Raw genomic sequence first — 20,045 nt, forward strand, 5'->3', positions numbered from 1 at the left:
ATAAAATAAAATAAAATAAATAAAAAATAATTAAATTAAACAAAAAATAATACAATAAAGTTCAATAAAAACATTACACAAAAATAAAACTCAATTGGGGTTCACACGCCAATTAAACCGCAGAAGCGCAGACGTTCCTCCTGAACAGTAGGGGGCGGAAGAGCTCCGTAATTGCCCCCTCTTGATAAGTGCTCCAGCGCGCATGTGTGGAAGTGTCGGCGAAGAGAGAGAGAGAGCAGAGAGGCGCAGAGATGGAGATCACACGGCAGAGTAAGAGAGGGGGCCAGCCGGGGGTCAGCCGGGGGTCCCTCAGGCCGGGGGTCCCTCAGGCCGGGGGTCCCTCAGGCCGGGGGTCGTGAGCGGGTTCAGGGGGGCGCTTTACTCCCGCCCCGCTCTCTGAGCCTAACTGCAGTGTGTGTGTGTGTGTGTGTGTGTGTGTGTGTGTGTGTGTGTGTGTCTCTGCAGATTTTAAGGGCAGTTTGGGCACCCTGTGCAGCGCTGTGGAGGAGGCGGACTTCCTCGCCATTGATGGAGAGTTTTCAGGTAATTAAACCGGATTCAGTCCGGATTCAGTCCGGATTCAGTCCGGATTATTTCCGCTTCATTGATCTCAGGTGTGGAAGCAGGTGTCTACTCCAGCACACCAGGCGAAGTGCAGGCTGGGTAATCACCATCCTGCTGAACCTCGCAGAGCAGGACAGCCTGACCCTGGTTTATACTGGGATGATGACCAGTATCACACACCTGCTGGCCACCAGTATACCAGTGCTCAGGCACAGAGGGTGCTGGTGTGGTGCTGGGTGACCAGTATCCTATAGGCTCTGCTGCTCTGGGCTGCTCTGGGCTGCTCGATGGTTTATACTGGTGTTGTGTTGGGTGTCCAGTATGGAGAGCGCAGTGGATAAACAGCACTGTAAACTACATATATGGATCTATACTGGTGTCACTGGTTTGCCATGCTGGTTTATACTGGTTTGATGCTTTCTGACCAACAAAGCAGTGTATGAGAAACCAGTATATACTGGTATGCTGTTGGTTGATCAGCAGGCAACAAAGGTTGATCTATACTGGTGTGGCACTGGTTTACTGGTGTGTCAGAGTTCCTAGTGCTGGTTTATACTGGTGTAGTGATAATTTATGCTGGTTTCATGGTGGCTGAGCAACAAACCAGTGTTAGAAAACCCAGTATATGCTGGTTTGTACTGGTTTGGTGCTGCTTCATCAACATACCGGTGTTAGAAATGCAGCCTATACTGGTTTAGTGCTGGTTGACCGGTATACCAGTGCTCAGGAGTGTGTGTGTGTGTGTGTGTGTGTGTGTGTGTGTGTGTGTGTGTGTGTGTGTGTGTGTGTGTGTGTGTTCAGATGAAAGTGTTCTGTCAAAATGAGCTGTTATTTACTTGTTTGTTTGTTTGTTTGTTTGTTTGTCTGTCTTCCTTCCAGGAATAAGTGACGGCCCCTCGGTCAGCGCACTGACCAATGGCATGGACACACCTGAGGAGCGCTATGGGAAGCTCAGGAAGGTACGACACTGTTGCACCCCTGTGCTAAACACTGGCTGCATGGTCGCCATGGCAACAAAAGTCCCTGCTCGGTTGTCGCTATGGCTGCGTCCCAACTGCGTGCTACACACTATACGCACTGTAGGGTGTAGGCTAGACCCTAGTCTTAACAGGAAGGGATGAAGTGTTGCTATGCCAACGTTGATGCCAGTTCTCCTGCCACTGTTGCTGCCACCCCTGCATCGCTGTCCTTTGATGTGTATCCCCTTCGCCAACTTACCCAGAAGTCCCTGTGTTTCGATCTGGCAATCATACACGTGCCGATGTTCACACCACAGTACTCAAAGCACAGCATGTATGGATCTATACTGGGGTCACTGGTTTACCATGCTGGCTATACTGGTTGACCAACAGACCAGTGTATATAAACTGGTTTGCTGTTGGTGTTCTATGCTGGTGTGGCACTGGTTTACTGGTGTGCCAGAGTATCTAGTGCCGGTTTATACTGGTTTGGTGCTGCTTCATCAACATACCAGTGTTAGAAATGCAGCCTATACTGGTTTAGTGTGGTCCAGTCAAGAAGCTCCTCCCCTCTGCTGTGATTGGCGGTTGTGTAACTGTGGGGTGGTCAGTGGGAGTTGGTGATGCCCTGACCGTCTGCCTGTCTGCCTGTCTGTCTGTCTGTCCCGCAGCACTCCATGGACTTCCTGCTCTTCCAGTTCGGCCTCTGCACGTTCAGATATGACCAGGCTCAGGCCAAGTGAGTGACCGCACCTCTCCACCCTGCTGGTCCCGTTAGCCGTACAGCTTCATTCTGTGGTTATTAGTTATGATGGAGTACATATTAATAATCCAGCAGCTCGTGATTTTAATAATGGCTGTGTTGAGGGGTTAAGGCTGTAGATGGTGCTGGTCAGTGGGTCTCTGGATGAGTTTCCGGTCAGCTCTGGGTGAATGGTCTGCTGCTGCGCTCCCAGAGGGATGTGATCAGTCGCTTCATGGTGGTGTGTGTGTGTGTGTGTGTGTGTGTGTGTGTGTGTGTGTGTGTGTGTGTGTGTGTGTGTGTGTGTGTGTGTCCTGCGTCTTCTACAGTACGGGGGTTCACTGGGTCAGTCATGCTCCTCTGTAGATAATGACCTTTAATAAATGATTGATTATATTGAGCTGCAGAATTCAGTGCAGCTCGGTCAGGATAGTAATACTTAATGGCCAATAATCTGATTACTGATTACCCCTTAAAGAACTTGGTTATTTGTAAATTGAGGAACTACTGAAGTACTTTAGCTTGTGTGTTCAGTAATTGGTAATTGATTATAAAGTACTGTAATTACCAGTGAGTACACGATGCCTGTGCCTGACTGAAAATGTAAAATAACTCCAGTAAAAGTTTATTTATTTATTATAAGTTTAAGGTTTTTTCCTCAGAGTCTCTAGAGTTTAGTTGCCGGTGCATCATGATTACTGTTTTTTAATAAACCTTTAGATCTTATTCTTGGATATTTTGAGAATCCTGATTTCATCTCTGACTCATCAGAACTACACCTAGCAGTGGATAGAAAAGTACTATATTCCTTTTAGTACATACAGCACTGATGCTGCCTGTGAGCTGAGTTGTGTGTTCTTGTTCATTTGACAAATTATATTTAATATTAGTGTCTTTTTATATATATATATATATATATATAAAAAACTTTTTATTTACTTAGGTTTATATATATATGTGTGTGTGTGTGTGTGTGTGTGTGGTACTGAGTGCGGCAGCTGGTGTTGAGGTAGAGAGCTGTACCCAGCTGAGGAGTTGGAGCCTTAGAGTCTAGTCAAACACTGATCTGCATTAATTAATTTTAATGATTTAATTCACTTTATCTGTGAAAACAAAGTCCAACAAATCAGGACCACACCCACACAATACCCACAATGCATTCTGACTGTGTAAAGAAGACCTGGCAGGTGGTCAGTCTGCTCCCCTCCCTTCACCACGTCAGCCTGTCTCTTCCTCTGGGAGGCGCTGTGGAGCCCGTTCGGTGGGTTGGGGGTTAGAAGTGTGGAGATTGGGTATCGGAGATCAGGCCCCGGTTCTGGATCTGATCGGATCAGAATCTGGTTCTGCTGAAGGTGGGCGTGAGCGGCGCTGTGACGACTGACCCCTCTGCTCTTGTCTTTTGCAGGTATCTTACCAAGTCTTTTAACTTTTATATTTTCCCGAAGCCCTTCAGCAGGACGTCCCCAGACATCAAGTTCATATGTCAGGTGAGCATGGGGACATGGGGACACGGGGACATGGGGACACGGGGACACGGGGGTTCGGTTTAGTTTTGATGTGAAGCTCAGGGTCCATATTAGAGGCCACGCCCATTTTCTCCTCTCTGTACTTAAACTGAAGCATTTGAGCTGTTGTCAACTCTTGATACTATACACACACTGTCCAAAAGTATGTGGACACCCTTTCTAATGAACACATTCAAGTACTTTAAGCTTCCTCCCTTGCTGACACAGATGTGCAAACACATATATATATATATATATATATATATATATACACACACACAGCTTGTCTAGTCCCTGTAGAGAAGAAGTACTGCCAATAGAATAGGACCATCTGGAGCAGATCATCATGACCCTATTGGCTCCATGCTGCCTAATAATGCCAGGTGTGGGCTAGAGGGGTATAAAGCCCCCCAGCATTGAGGAGCTGTGGAGCAGTGGAAGAACTGTGTTCTCTGGAATGATGGTGGAGGAGCTCCATCCAGTACTTTTGAATGCGATGAGTTTGGGATAATGAGGTGGGGTGCTGACCATCCAACATCCTGACCTCACTAACATGCTCTCAGCTCCAAACTCTAGTAGAGAGCAGGTGTCCCAATACTTTTGTCCTTTAATGGTATTTATTTCTTCTCTCTCTCTCTCTCTCTCGTAGAGCTCCAGTATAGATTTCCTGGCCAGTCAGGGCTTTGACTTCAATAAAGTGTTCCGCAGTGGTGAGTACCCGCCCCTCCTCCTGTCTCCACCCCTCTGCTGCGCTCAGCCACGGCTTTAACGTCTGCTAACAGTTAAACGTCGGTGAGGGTCAGGGTGGAGCTGACCTGCTGCATCCTGCACCTGTAGACGTCCTGTGCCTAAATCGGGGACGTCTGATGGAATCCCAGTCCAGTTCTGTAGTTTTCTGGAGAGATCCTGGACCCAGTTCTGGTTCTGTGGTTTCTGCAGACCTGGTTCTATGGCTTATTGAGGGACATTTTGATGGTGTAGGTTTGATCCTGGTTCTGTGGCTCTTTGACCCATCCTAAACCCAATTCTGTGATTTTCTTGATTGATCTTGGACCTGCAGTTTTTCAAGGCCTCCTGAATCTGGTTCTGGACTTTGTTCTGATTCCGTGATTCCTGTTCCTGCTTAGCCAGTTTCGGAGGGGGCTTGTTCGCCTGATTCCTGGTTCTGAGCTCCAGATACAGATTCCTTTCAGGACGCAGAGATTCCTGCATAGACCTCCACCTGGACTCTTGTGTGGGCTCCTCATGACTGTACCTGTAGCTTCTGTTCCTGGTTTCTGCAGGGATCCGTTTACTGGTTCTGTTTTCTAGAGGGATCCAGAACCTGCTTGTGTGGTTTCCATGAGTCTCCACCCCCTCGATTCTGATCTTCTCCTGTTTCTCCAGGGATCCCGTATCTGAACCAGGAGGAAGAAGCCCAGCTGAGGGAGCAGTACGAGGAGCGGAGGAACCAGATGAACGGGTCTGGAACGCCGTCGTACATCTCCCCATCGTCCGGCAAAGGGCCGGTGAACGTGCCGGACGAACACAAAGACTTCATCAGCAGAGTCGTGTGAGTGAGCTGAGCGAAGTGGCGGTTGGGTCAGGACCGCAGCGGTCAGGGTCCAGGCTGATGATCAGGAGTCAGACTGGTCATCAAAAACCCTCCAATCAACGTTAAATTTCGGTTCTGAATTTAAGGGAAATTCATTTAGCTAGTGTCCAGCACCCATGAACCTGTAACCTAAATGGATAAGTAGATGGTAAACTACAGCTGGGCAATATGACCATATTTTTATCATATGGTGATGAAGGTTGCTATGGTGATACAGTAAGCTTCTCTAATCATATGGAGGAGACTGTTAGTGTTAATAAACACTGATCAGCTGCAGGGTTCATTACTAACAGTGTAATTAGACTGAAGGGTTCATTAGATGAAGAGCAGCAGATGTTGAGTAGAAATCACTGTATTCAGTACAGGAGAGGATCTGAACTGTAGTTTATAAGAATCTGATACTGATGATTTTCTCTGATTTATATGCATTGTGATAAATATCATGAATTATCTTTAAATATTGTGATACAGTATCTTTACCATAATCCCAAACTGAGCACCTTCCACGTTCAGCTCCTACGCTGTGAACACCACGCTGTGGTGTCTGGAACTTGACCCTGGGAGTTGAGAGGTAATTATGGGAATATTAGGAGAGAAAGGTGGGAAACTTGTTTATAGTTGGTAAAAATCTACTGAAGCAGAATCTTGGCTAAAATAATTGGAAATGAGACCAAAACAATGTAGAAAAGCAAAGCTGCTCCTCGATCCCAGACCCGCTACACCCTGCAGGGCTGTTGAGACCACGCCCCCTCCTGCATCCACTGCTCTTCACCCAATCACATGTACGGCACATGTCAGATGATTTCTAGAAACCCTCCACTACTGAAAGCACACGTTTCCTGACATGTCATTTTCATTTTTATTTATATATATATTTGTCATTTATTTAATTATTAATGATGTATATTACAAGGTTCATATATTTAACAGCTGAAGCTGAACCATTACTGCAGCTATTAAATCCAGCTGTAATCTCTCAGATCTGCTCACGATCTGCTGAATCAGGTTTAGCTTCAGACTAGTTTCCCAAGGCTTCCCAAGGAGACGGTCGCGGGTCCGGAGTGGCTGATCTGGGAGGATGAGGCTGACTGTACTCTGACTCTGTTGAGCCGAGCTCCAGCCAGGCTGCCCTGACTTCAGTTTGACTGTGTTTGTCTCCACAGGGAGAAGGTTGATGGTCTTCTGAACAACTCTGAGAAAACGGTGGATCTGGAGCCGTGCTCTGGGTGAGCTGCAGTCCTCTCTACATGGTTCTTATTCTCGAGTCATTATTAGAGGATTCACGTCACTCTTCCTTTATTTGATCAGCCCCCCCCCACTTCAGTCAGAAGCACCTCTCAATCACGACTTCTAACTTGGTCCTTTAGGTTTAGTAGGATTCTCCATGAGGGGGCGCTGTTAGTTCTGTCCGTGCTTTGCCTCGGTCCCTGTCCTTTTTATTTATGTACGTTTCTAATGTGATTAATGAAGACGGCCGAGCAAATCTGTTACTTTTCATTGTCTTCATAATTGATTAAATATGTATATATGAAATATGAGGAAGGATTCAGTAATAATGGCTCATAAACATGCAGTCCAGCCACAAACTGCACTGATTTATGTTAATCATTTAGGGAAAAAAGCCAGTCAAACATCATAGAACGTCTGTCTCTCTGTCTGTCTCTCAGGTTTCAGAGGAAGCTGATCTATCAGACTCTGAACTGGAAGTGAGTATAGGTTATTAGTTATTATTTATTAGGGTTATTATTGGGGGTAAATGTGGTGTTTGACTCTTTATTGGTGTGGTTGTATCTGCAGGTACCCCAAAGGTCTTCACATTGAAACGGTGGAAACTGAGAAGGTAACTCTTCCTCCTCCCCCTGTATATTACCCATAATGCCCAGCTGTAGGCTTTTTTCCCGACCAGCTCTCATGCAGTAAAAGTTGGTGTAAACCGATGTTTGAGGGCTTCTGTAAGACTAGCCGGCCCAGAGAGTGTAGCTCTGTATGGCAGGTCGCTCCTCTACACCCTCCGCTGGTCACTAGAGCGGTCATTGGGTTCTACAGGATATGGACGTTACCGTTTAATACAGACCTCAGGATCACTTGTTTGTCTGAAAGTGCTGTGGTTGATGTGGGGTGGGTGTTTTAAAGGCAGTATGAATTACCAGAAAATGTAAGTGGTGAGTGAAGCTCTGTAAACATTCTGTATTGAAGGCTGCAGGAGTCTTTATAGAGGTGTAGGCATGCAGTCTACAGTTACTGACCGACTGAGGTGCCTAAAATCACAGTACATGTCTAGTCGCTGACCACATGTCTGGTCATTCATAATTCATTACGATAAGCTTCATCAAGGTATAGTGGATTATCTCCACCAGCCGAGCTGCAGCTCCTTTCTCCTGCGTCTGCTCCGCTATTCAGAACATTGTCATGCTTGCTTGTGTTTTTATTTTTCATGGTTTGTGTGTCTCTAGAAGGAGCGTTTTATCCAGGTCAGTAAGGTGGATGAAGAGGAGAGGAGGAGAATAGAGCAGCAGAAGCAGGAGAGGGAGCAGGTAAGCTTTAACCCCCCCCCCCAGAGCTCTACTTTATGTCCATTAGACCCTCGATTGAACATGATGTTTGTGTTTACACAGGAGGAACTGAATGATGCAGTTGGTTTCTCAAGAGTCATCCATGCCATCTCCAAATCTGTGAGTTTACCCGAAACCCTCCTATATTGGATATTAGTCCATAAACACCTCAATAAACACTTCTATACACTAGAATAGGAGATATTAGTCTATAAACACCTCAATAAACACTCCTATACACTAGAATAGGAGATATTAGCCCATAAACACCTCAGTAAACACTCCTATACACTAGAATAGGAGATATTAGTCCATAAACACCTCAATAAACACTCCTATACACTAGAATAGGAGATATTAGTCCATACACACCTCAATAAACACTCCTATACACTAGAATAGGAGATATTAGTCCATACACACCTCAATAAACACTCCTATACACTAGAATAAGAGATATTAGTCCATAAACCCCTCAATAAACACTCCTATACACTAGAATAGGAGATATTAGTCCATAAACCCCTCAATAAACACTCCTATACACTAGAATAGGAGATATTAGTCCATAAACCCCTCAATAAACACTCCTATACACTAGAATAGAGATATTAGTCCATACACACCTCAATAAACACTCCTATACACTAGAATAGGAGATATTAGTCCATACACACCTCAATAAACACTCCTATACACTAGAATAGGAGATATTAGTCCATACACACCTCAATAAACACTCCTATACACTAGAATAGGAGATATTAGTCCATACACACCTCAATAAACACTCCTATACACTAGAATAGGAGATATTAGTCCATACACACCTCAATAAACACTCCTATACACTAGAATAGGAGATATTAGTCCATACACACCTCAATAAACACTCCTATACACTAGAATAGGAGATATTAGTCCATAAACCCCTCAATAAACACTCCTATACACTAGAATAGGAGATATTAGCCCATACACACCTCAATAAACACTCCTATACACTAGAATAGGAGATATTAGTCCATACACACCTCAATAAACACTCCTATACACTAGAATAAGAGATATTAGTCCATAAACCCCTCAATAAACACTCCTATACACTAGAATAGGAGATATTAGTCCATAAACCCCTCAATAAACACTCCTATACACTAGAATAGGAGATATTAGTCCATAAACCCCTCAATAAACACTGCTATACACTAGAATAGGAAATATTAGTCCATAAACACCTCAATAAACACTCCTATACACTAGAATAGGAGATATTAGTCCATAAACCCCTCAATAAACACTGCTATACACTAGAATAGGAGATATTAGTCCATAAACACCTCAATAAACACTCCTATACACTAGAATAGGAGATATTAGCCCATAAACACCTCAATAAACACTCCTATACACTAGAATAGGAGATATTAGCCCATACACACCTCAATAAACACTCCTATACACTAGAATAGGAGATATTAGTCTATAAACACCTCAATAAACACTCCTATACACTAGAATAGGAGATATTAGTCTATAAACACCTCAATAAACACTCCTATACACTAGAATAGGAGATATTAGTCTATAAACACCTCAATAAACACTCCTATACACTAGAATAGGAGATATTAGTCCATACACACCTCAATAAACACTCAAGTACTGAGTGTGTGATATGTAGAAGTACTTTGTGCTGACCGGTCTCTCTTGCACCCTCAGGGTAAGCTGGTGGTTGGCCATAACATGCTGCTGGACGTCATGCACACCATCCACCAGTTCTACTGTCCCCTGCCTGAGGTAACCATGGCGACTGGAGGAGTAATAAGCGCTTATTGCAGCTTGTAGTAGCGGAATGCGTTCATTAGGGGCGGGGTGTCCAAAAATTTTTGGGCGGTGTGTGTATGGGCAGAATGGTGCTGATAGTGTGTGTGTGTGTGTGTGTGTGTGTGTGTGTGTGTGTGTGGGGGGGGTGTTCTGCAGGAGTTGGAGGACTTCAAGGAGGTCACAATGTGTGTGTTCCCCAGGTAAGTGTGGTCAGTAAAGCGGGCAGGTTGGGTTTGTTGGGTTTGGGTTTCTGTTATTTCAGGGGTTTTGTTTTTTCAGGCTTCTGGACACAAAGCTGATGGCGTCAACGCAACCCTTCAAGGTACTGGAAATGCTGCATGGGGAAAGGGGACTCCCTTTCCGGGCTTCCTGGGTGACTTATGTGGCTATGAAGTGGTGGTGGTGATATTGGGGTCTTTCCTTTTCAGGACTTGATTACCAACACGTCCCTGGCAGAGCTGGAGAAGCAGCTGAAGGAGAAACCTTTCAAAGCCCCGAAAGTCGGTCAGTAACCCGCCCGGTACAGAGAGCTCACTAGGGTAGCTAGTCCAGTGACGCCACAGCCATCCGTCAGTGTGCGTAACTGTCCCCTTATTCTGGGAGCTGTTCGACCTCGCATGTTGATCGTGCACAGGTCACTTATTTACGCTGGGAGCATCATGTGGACGAAAGTATTGGGACACTGCCACGCTATTCCACCTACAGTGTCTCATTCTAAACCCCTCCCCCTCCTTTGCTCTAAGCTTTAATAGCAGCAGGTCTGGAGCTTCTGAGTTTATACACCTGTGACTGAATCAGACACCTGAATTCAATAAGTGCGAGAGGTGTCCCGTTACTTTTGTCCATGTAGTGTAGTGCTCCGTATTGCTAAATCCGGTGTGTGTTCCTAGAGTGTTCTGAGGGGTTTCAGTGCTATGACACTGCAGCTGAACAGCTCCATGAAGCCGGATACGACGCCTACATCACCGGCCTCTGCTTCATCTCCATGGCCAACTACCTGGGTAAGAGGCGGGGTGTGTCGGCCCTCCTGATTGAAATTTTAGTTGGATGCTGTGTGTAAGTCAGTGTGTTCTATCCTCAGGGTCGTTCCTCACTCCTCCAAGAGCTCACATCTCTGCTCGCTCCAAACTTCTCGAACCCTTCTACAACAAGTGAGTCTCCCGCACACCCCTGGGTGAAGCCCCTTGTTCCCGGGAGGCTCCTGTGTAAACATAACCTAGTACTTTTAACTTGGCTATCTAGAACTTCTACACACCTGGTCAGCTAAGCATTGCAGGAATCCCCTGATCTAGAGGTTCTAGATTGGCCATCTTATGCTACCACCCCCACCTATCTAGAACTTGTAGAAGGACTAGAGTGATGGATTTATAATATTTCCTATAATACACCCCCAACGACTCCCATTCACTGTAAAGAACAAGGTTGGCTGGTTTGCTGGTTATTCTGACTGCCTTCAGTTCTACCAGTGACGTCCCGACCAATTGGAGAGCTGCTTTAGCTGAATCTGCCCAGATACCACTGAGAACCGTCCTGATTGGACTGTTTTCTGATTAGTTTTACAGATTTAACCCTTTAGTTTCCAGCAGAACTGATTATTCATCATGGGGAGTTTGTTAAAGGTTCGTGGGGATGCTCGGGTAAAAATTGATCAATAAAACTAATATTGAATATTAATACATTAAAATTAAGTGTAGGTACAGGGAGGTGGCGATATGCAGGTTCCTGCAGTGTGGGGTGGATGTGCTACAGGCTGGTTGATGATTGGTTGGCTTAAACGAGGGCTGTCCTACACTGCAGATCCTCTGTTCTCCTGTTTAGCAGATAAACACTGCTGCTGTTTGTGTTCTAGGTTGTTCCTCATGAGGGTTATCGATATCCCGTACCTCAACATCAGCGGACCAGACCGTAAGTCCAAACTCACTCAATAAGTAATGTAAAATCAGTGGAGCACCCTGACTCACTTCAGGCCTCAGAGGTCCAATTGTTCCAGCGGTAGTGCACTTGAACGTGTTTTGCTGGTTCTAGATAATCAGGCTTGTTCAGAGCTTGATCAATAACGTGTTACAAGCTTGAGGATGGTGTGAGCAGACTGGACCTCAATACATCCGAACACACTATCTAGATAGGCTGGATGTACAGCCTATCTAGAACCTAGATAGTGATACTCTACTCACACTGCCATTCATTTGCAGCCTATCTAGAACCCCCTCCCCCAAGCAGCTGTACAGTGATGATTAATATACTCTTTCGCAGCCTATCTCCAACCTCCAGGGGTAACTGGCTGCTCCACCCACAGTAAATCAGAGCGTGATTGGTTGATTCTTAATAGTGTTGCTGTTTAATCTGACGGCCTTCAGTTCTACCAGTGAAGTCCCGACCAATGGGAGAGCTGGTTTAGCAGAATCTGCCCAGATACCACTGGGAGACCCATCCTGATTAGCCGGGTTTCTGATTAGTGTCACAGATTTAACCCTTTAGTGTCCAGCAGAACTGAATAGTGCACTAAGACTAGTCCTGAGTCTCCTGCATCAGGTCAGAACCGCTGTGATTTCACGCTCTCTGGTTCTGTTTCAGTGCAGCCGAAGAGAGATCACGTACTCTACGTCACGTTCCCTAAAGAATGGAAGACCAGTGACCTGTACCAGCTCTTCAGCGCATTCGGTAACGCCCACACTCAGACACCAGCTTTCCCTTTCCTTTGCGGTAGTGTTCTGGAAGCCGGTCCCAATGGGTCCAAAGGCACACTTCCACCCTGAGCGCTACAGAGTAATGGTGACTATCTGTGTCTCCTCCTGCAGGGAACATCCAGGTGTCTTGGATTGACGACACGTCGGCGTTCGTGTCCCTCAGCCAGTTGGAGCAGGTTCAGATCGGTAGGGCCGTGGTGTTTGTGGATCTGCGCTGCTGAATTAGCCGTTAGTCTTGATGAGGTCTGCTGAGGAGCCGTGGGTTCTGCTTTCTGTGTTTGCAGCGATGAACACCAGTCAGTACGCGGAGAGCTACCGGATCCAGACGTACGCAGACTACATGCAGTCCAAGCAGAAGAACATGCACACCAGCAGGAAGTGGGTGGAGGACGGCTGGGCCAACACTTCTTCATACAGGTCTGCTGCCATGACGACCGCGGCCGCCTGTATGCACAGCAGGTGAGGAAGGTGTGGGGGGCGGGGCTCTGCAGTGTTGCTTTATGGATGTTTATTAAAGTACGCTAACATACGCTTTCCCTCTCTGAAGGTCCCTGACTGGGAAGCGGAGCATTAGCCCCACTCAGGAAGACCAGACCTCCGACTTCAGCGGCATCGCCGATAGCAACTGGAGTCACTACACCAAGAAGATCAAGACTGATGGTAGGAGAAGCGGTGTAGCTGCAGGACTGTATACGGGTCCATCTGAGGGGGTGTGGGGTGCTGCTGATTTGGGTTTATTCTAACGTCCAGATAAATGATCCAGTTGTGGAGTCTTACAGGTGGACACTTGCTGACCGTGTGTGTGTGTGTGCTCTATCAGCAGGAGCGAGTGCTGGGTGTGTTCAGACGTACGCCGACGCTGTAGACTCTACGACGGGCAGTTGGCTGAAGGCTCAGTACGTTAAACTCTATTTTTAGAGCATTAGTTTAAGAAATGTATTAATTAATTAAAATATCTGGGGTTGATTTAGACCTGCAGTTAGCACTGCGCTAATTGGTGGGACATAAGCTTCCATTGCCGTTATGTCCTGGCTGATTGACTTGTTTTTTTTGTTTTGATGTAAACACAACCTGGTGTTCGTTTAGGCCAGAAGGGGGCGCAGCATCTACCAGCCCGAGCCAGGGAGCGGCGGGGTCTGAGGAAGCGGACGCCTGGCCACAGCTGCCGACCAATCAGAGTCAGGGTAAGAGACGTGATGCTTCCATATGCAAATAAATCTACATTACAGGGAGGAGCCGTAGAGATTAGAATTACAGTCCCACAACATTTAGAAATGGAAGGGGAGTGGCCAGCTGCGCATATTAAGCATTTCCCACAGCTTCAGCCAATCAGGTTTTAGAATTTGAGCCCTTCATTTGACTGACTAATTTTGACTTTGTCCCCCTCAGGTTCTCAGGGGTCTACAGGACTGTTTGACGTTCCTCAAGTTTGGTAGCAGTAGCCAATCAGCGGTGTCCATCTGAGAGCCAATCGGAGGAGACCGTCTGAGACCACACCGGTCCTACAGCCAATCAGAAGAGACTGTGTCAAAGCACTTGAACACACAACCCAAAGCCATACGTCCCTGTGGCATAGCAACACACACACACACACACACACACTCTCTCTCTTGCTCTCTTTCTCTGTGACTTGCACAGCGTCCCGCTGCATGAGGGATCACAGGGGTCTGGTAGGGGGAGGTTGGGGAGCAGTGTGATCTAAATGTATCCAGGTGCTGAAAGTTCAACTTTTGCCGCTTTAACAAAACACACACACGCGCACACACACACAGTTTACAACCTGCCAGCAGTTCATTTCCTGACACGTGTGTGTGTGTGTGTGTGTGTGTGTGTGTGTGTGTGTGTGTGTGTGTGTGAGGGGGAGAGAGCTGGGAACTCGTAGTTAGCGTACGTTAGCCTGTGTGTGCAGTATGTTTTAATGTGTTGTCAGCTGATGATGATGATGATGATTTCTGTGACTGTCCGGTTCATAGCCTTTTTTTTAACTATGGTTAGGTTTCTTTTTCTTTTTTTTCCTCTGTTTGTGTAGGATGCTCCCGTTAGTGTAGCGTGACCTAACCTCCGCCCTTTTAGCAAACGCAGCCACTTAGAACACCTCTATTTATTCCTCACTGTGAGCAGTATGATCCTCCCTCTCTCTCTTTTGTATGTACATGTAGTGTCTGTCTGTCTGACAGTCTGTCTGTCTCAGCAGGTCGGCTGCAGGTTAAAAAAGTGAATGTTTATCAGAAGATCAACAGGAATATGTATCATTTCTTTTTGTATGATTGTCCTCCGTCAGAGAGGAGAAAATATTAAAGAATGTTTCTTAGTACGTCTGTTTCAGTCCTTCACTGCAGCCTGGCTGTCTCCAAACTTATGGCCATTGTGATTCTGCGATTTACTGATGGTGACCTGCTGCAGCCTTCCCACGGTTCTGTTAGTGAGCTTCAGGTAGTCTCCAGAACGAACACACACAGCAGAGACGTGAGCGTTAAAGCCACAGTGCTGAGTCCAGGTCCCACCTTCCCCAAATGCAGTCAGTCCTCTGAGGCAGCTGAACTCTGGAGCTATGAGGCTAACGTAGCTAAGAAGCAATGGAAGCTTATGTACACCAATTAGCATCATAACCAAATCCTCAAACCGTGTGCAGGCGTTCAGTAAGCTCCGCCAGACATGAGGATGTGGGTTCTGACACTCACATCTGATGCTGTGAGTGATCTTTTGGTTCCATGTTTGCAGAGATGTGGGAGTGAAGAACCTTTTTATAGGTCTAAAGAACCTACACTTGTCTCACAGAGGTTCTTCCATGGCATCCCTCAAAGAACCACCAGAGTACCTCCTGTTCCCTGGCAGGCTGATGATGCTGAGGGTGTTCTGCTCCAGAGACCTTGGTGTATAACCCACGACTACACACAGTCTTCAACAGCTCTGGACAATTTCCACACCAGGACCGCTCTCCCTTCTCTAAAAATCCCCAAACCACCCCGACTCCACCCTGATCCAGATTTCCCAACCCTTCACCCTCACAGTGTTCCTGATGACCCTAACGATCCTCTGCCCGAGTCACTTAACCTTTACTGTCCTGCATGATCATCAACCCATTAATCCTAATCCTCCCACCGATCCACAACCTGAACCACCTCCAGAACCCAATCTGGAACCCAAATCCAGCCCCAACCAGCTGCACCCCAGAATCTGTTCCCCCTGACTTCCATTATAATCCTGACCCAATTTAAGCTGCCCTGACATTCCCATCCCAACCTGACCCAACCCTGCTCAAATCCCACTAACCTAACCTTCCCAACCCTTCCTTGACCCTCTTCACCCAAATCCCTCGATCTCGTCTACCATCAGCGCTCAAACTCAAATCCTTTACTGGAACTTTCCAGATGTTCTTAAACCCAAATTCCTAAACTCTACCCTCAGACGATCCCTCGATCTTAACCACCACGGCCCAACTGGTGGAGTCCCACCCCAAATCCATTACTGCCCCAACTCCGGTCCTCTACCTGTAGCCTTACCTGCTGACCAGTCCAGGTCCTTTCATCCTAGCTCTCATCAAAAAGCCCCGACCATCCCCAACCCGACCCCTTCATCAAACGCCACGGCTCTGCTCACTTCTGAGCCCTGCTGGACCGCAAGGAAGACCAGGCCGGGTCACTGCAGCACGGACTGACCAGCAGACACACACTCCAAAGGACACACTGCAGTTTCAGGTGTAAAATCTGTATTAAAAATTTCAGTTCATTCGAGGAAGTGTGTATCAGTGTGTTCTTTCTCACACACACACTTTTTATATATATATATAATATAAAAACAGTGTAAACATCTTCTGTCAGCACAAAGTATCCGGAGGTTCCGTCCACATCAGTGATGTCCTTCATTGGCAGGGCAGGACTGCTGCTTCACCTCGATGAAACACAGACCGGCGTATTCCACCCCACCACTGTGGAAACACACACACACACACACACACACACACACACACACACAGTGTTAGTGACAGTACTGAGTCCAGGTCCCACCTTCCCCAAATGCAGTCAGTCCTCTATGAGGCTAACGTAGCTAAGAAGCAATGGAAGCTTATGTACACCAATTAGCATCATAACCAAATCCTCCTCAAACTGCGTGCAGGTGTTCAGTAAGCTCCGCCAGACATGAGGATGAGGATGAGGATGATGAGGATGAGGATGATGTGGGTTCTGACACTGTCTGACTCCCTGCGGTCTGTAATGACGGGGCTGTGACTGATCCCATAGGAGAACCTCTAAAGAACCCAATTTAGATTCCGACACTAGTCAGGGCGAGACCAACACGCCCCCTCCGACCCGTGCTCAGTCAGCCACGCCTCTTTTCCAAACTGCTGCTGATGCGACATCACCAGGCAACCAACCAACACACCTGGAGGGAGGCGCCGGATACCCGGCTCTAATGCACCGGCTAGCAGCACTAGAGTGATGGGGGAGGAGCTAGCAGCATGATCGGGGTACGAACCAGTGACCCTCTGATCACAGTGACAGCGCCCTGGTCCGCTGGACCACCCGGGGTCCCCTAGAACCTTGAGAACTTGATGAGGTTCTTCTATGGCATCCCTTAAAGAACCATTTGTAGTACTATAGTAGTACCGGAGCACCGTCGCTGCCTGCATGCGTACCTCCTGGTTCCTGCAGGATGACGATGCTGAGGGTGTTCTCCTCCAGAGAGTTAAACACCTTCCCCACCATTCTGTCCAGATCCCTCACCACACGTTCCACCGCTCCATCCTTTAAACACACACACACACACACACACACACACACACACACACACACACACGGGTTCTCTCAGTACTCCAGCTGGGTTAACCCATTTCATGGTGGGTCACTGTTTGTCTGCTTACCTGTGAACAGGTGGGCCCTGTAGGCTCCAGCCCATCCTTCCCTGCCTGCTCCTCCGGCCCTGGTGTTTCTCCACTCGTCTCCATGGGAACCGGGCAGGTGTGTGTCCAGGTGTGCATGTGAGGGGGTGTGAGGGCACGGCACACGCTCAGCGTCCTGTTCCCCATCTGCACCGGGGAACCCACCGCAGCCGCCACACTCTCAGCGCTGAGGAACTCTGAGGAGAGAAGGGCCGAGTGTGAGAGGTACCAGCGGGGGGTCCGAGGCTCACCAACGAGCCGGCAGAAGTTCTGCTGTGGCACCAGAACACGTTGTGAAGGTTCCAGCAGGTGGAACGTATACCCAGAACACTGAGTGATGCAGAGCCCCCTGAGTGCCCATGCCGACCCCCGTCCACCATCGCTTACAAGAGTGATGGAGAAGCCCTGCTCCAACACACCTGCAAAACACCTGCACCGCTGCCACGTGATTGGCTGATCAGATCAATACAGCAGGTTTCAGTTTACTCACTGATGCGGGCGTGCCTCCGCCGCTTCCCAGAGTTCCTCGCAGGTGCGATGACGTCATGAATGGGGCCGAAATGGCTGAAGGCTTGGAGCAGGTCATCGTGGTGGTGATGTCGAGAGGAAAGCCCACCCACGTAGATCACATGATCATTTAGAACGTCGTTCTCCAGGTCCAGCAGACACGCCTCCAGGTCGAGAGTCAGCTCACTGACTGGCCGCTGGACCTACAGTGACCATCGCACCAACAGTTACAGCCTGAGCAGCACCTGAACACCGCTGAGCAGATCCACGGCCCGCCCTCTTACCCTCACTGCCCTGCTGCTGCTGGGACGACCATCCAGACCCTGAAGAGCGAGCTGAGCTCCTTCCAGATGCTGAAACTCGGCTACAGCGAACATCTACACACACGCACACGCACACACACACACACACACACACACGCACACACGCACACACACACAGCAGACACTAAAACACACTTCTATTCACTCTGTACAGGAAGTGTGGAACTTTGGTTGAGGTGAAAAATTCACACGAGCTTCAGCTGTTATTCTACGTCCTGTTATTCTACCTCCTGTTATTCTACGTCCTGTTCTACTTATTCTACGCTCCTGTTATTCTACCTCCTGTTATTCTACCTCCCTGTTATTCTACCACCCTGTTATTCTACCTCCTGTTATTCTACCTCCTGTTATTCTACCTCCTGTTATTCTACCTCCTGTTATTCTACCTCCCTGTTATTCTACCTCCTGTTATTCTACCTCCTGTTATTCTACCTCCTGTTATTCTACCTCCTGTTATTCTACGTCCTGTTATTCTACCTCCTGTTATTCTACCTCCTGTTATTCTACCTCCCTGTTATTCTACCACCCTGTTATTCTACCTCCTGTTATTCTACCACCCTGTTATTCTACCTCCTGTTATTCTACCTCCTGTTATTCTACCTCCTGTTATTCTACCTCCTGTTATTCTACCTCCCTGTTATTCTACCTCCTGTTATTCTACCTCCTGTTATTCTACCTCCTGTTATTCTACGTCCTGTTATTCTACTCCTGTTATTCTACCACCCTGTTATTCTACCTCCCTGTTATTCTACCTCCTGTTATTCTACCACCCTGTTATTCTACCTCCTGTTATTCTACAACCCTGTACTTTACCACCCTGTTATTCTACCACCCTGTTATTCTACCTCCTGTTATTCTACCACCCTGTTACTTACCACCCTGTTATTCTACCTCCTGTTATTCTACCTCCTGTTATTCTACCACCCTGTTACTTTACCACCCTGTTATTCTACCACCCTGTTATTCTACCACCCTGTTATTCTACCTCCTGTTATTCTACCTCCTGTTATTCTACCACCCTGTTACTTTACCACCCTGTTATTCTACCTCCTGTTATTCTACCTCCTGTTATTCTACCTCCTGTTATTATACCACCCTGTTACTTTACCACCCTGTTATTCTACCTCCTGTTATTCTACCACCCTGTTACTTTACCACCCTGTTATTCTACCTCCTGTTATTCTACCACCCTGTTATTCTACCCTCCTGTTATTCTACCTCCTGTTATTCTACCACCCTGTTACTTTACCACCCTGTTATTCTACCTCCTGTTATTCTACCACCCTGTTATTCTACCTCCTGTTACTTTACCACCCTGTTATTCTACCTCCTGTTATTCTACCACCCTGTTATTCTACCTCCTGTTACTTTACCACCCTGTTATTCTACACCCTGTTATTCTACCTCCTGTTATTCTACCACCCTGTTATTCTACCTCCTGTTATTCTACCACCCTGTTATTCTACCTCCCTGTTATTCTACCTCCTGTTATTCTACCACCCTGTTATTCTACCACCCTGTTATTCTACCTCCCTGTTATTCTACCACCCTGTTATTCTACCACCCTGTTATTCTACCTCCTGTTATTCTACCACCCTGTTATTCTACCTCCCTGTTACTTTACCACCCTGTTATTCTACCTCCTGTTATTCTACCACCCTGTTATTCTACCTCCTGTTATTCTACCACCCTGTTATTCTACCACCCTGTTATTCTACCTCCTGTTATTCTACCCCCTGTTATTCTACCTCCTGTTATTCTACCACCCTGTTATTCTACCTCCCTGTTATTCTACCACCCTGTTATTCTCTACCTCCTGTTATTCTACCACCCTGTTATTCTACCACCCTGTTATTCTACCACCCTGTTATTCTACCTCCCTGTTATTCTACCACCCTGTTATTCT

General features: G+C 47.0%; 1 protein-coding gene across 2 annotated transcripts; it reads left to right on the forward strand.

Annotated features, from left to right (window-relative positions):
- Nucleotides 1-213: 213 nt before the first annotated feature.
- Nucleotides 214-14,744, forward strand: parn (poly(A)-specific ribonuclease (deadenylation nuclease)). Of its 2 annotated transcripts, none has more exons than XM_072657926.1 (26): nt 214-270; nt 466-543; nt 1,444-1,523; nt 2,195-2,262; nt 3,671-3,752; nt 4,420-4,480; nt 5,157-5,322; nt 6,528-6,590; nt 7,032-7,070; nt 7,162-7,204; nt 7,818-7,898; nt 7,980-8,036; nt 9,639-9,716; nt 9,900-9,943; nt 10,023-10,065; nt 10,172-10,247; nt 10,634-10,744; nt 10,825-10,894; nt 11,593-11,648; nt 12,318-12,404; nt 12,542-12,616; nt 12,715-12,889; nt 12,978-13,090; nt 13,251-13,326; nt 13,517-13,614; nt 13,820-14,744. In XM_072657926.1, the coding sequence occupies exons 1-26, from the start codon at nt 252-254 to the stop codon at nt 13,864-13,866; spliced, it is 1,986 nt and encodes a 661-aa protein (XP_072514027.1). In that variant the 5' UTR covers nt 214-251; the 3' UTR covers nt 13,867-14,744. The 2 variants fall into 2 exon arrangements, with proteins under 2 accessions (XP_072514027.1, XP_072514028.1); XM_072657927.1 differs by having other exon boundaries at nt 13,254-13,326.
- The last annotated feature ends 5,301 nt before the right edge of the window (nt 14,745-20,045 follow it).

The sequence above is a fragment of the Salminus brasiliensis genome, chromosome 15, assembly GCF_030463535.1.
Source record: "Salminus brasiliensis chromosome 15, fSalBra1.hap2, whole genome shotgun sequence".
Lineage (NCBI taxonomy): Eukaryota > Metazoa > Chordata > Actinopteri > Characiformes > Bryconidae > Salminus > Salminus brasiliensis.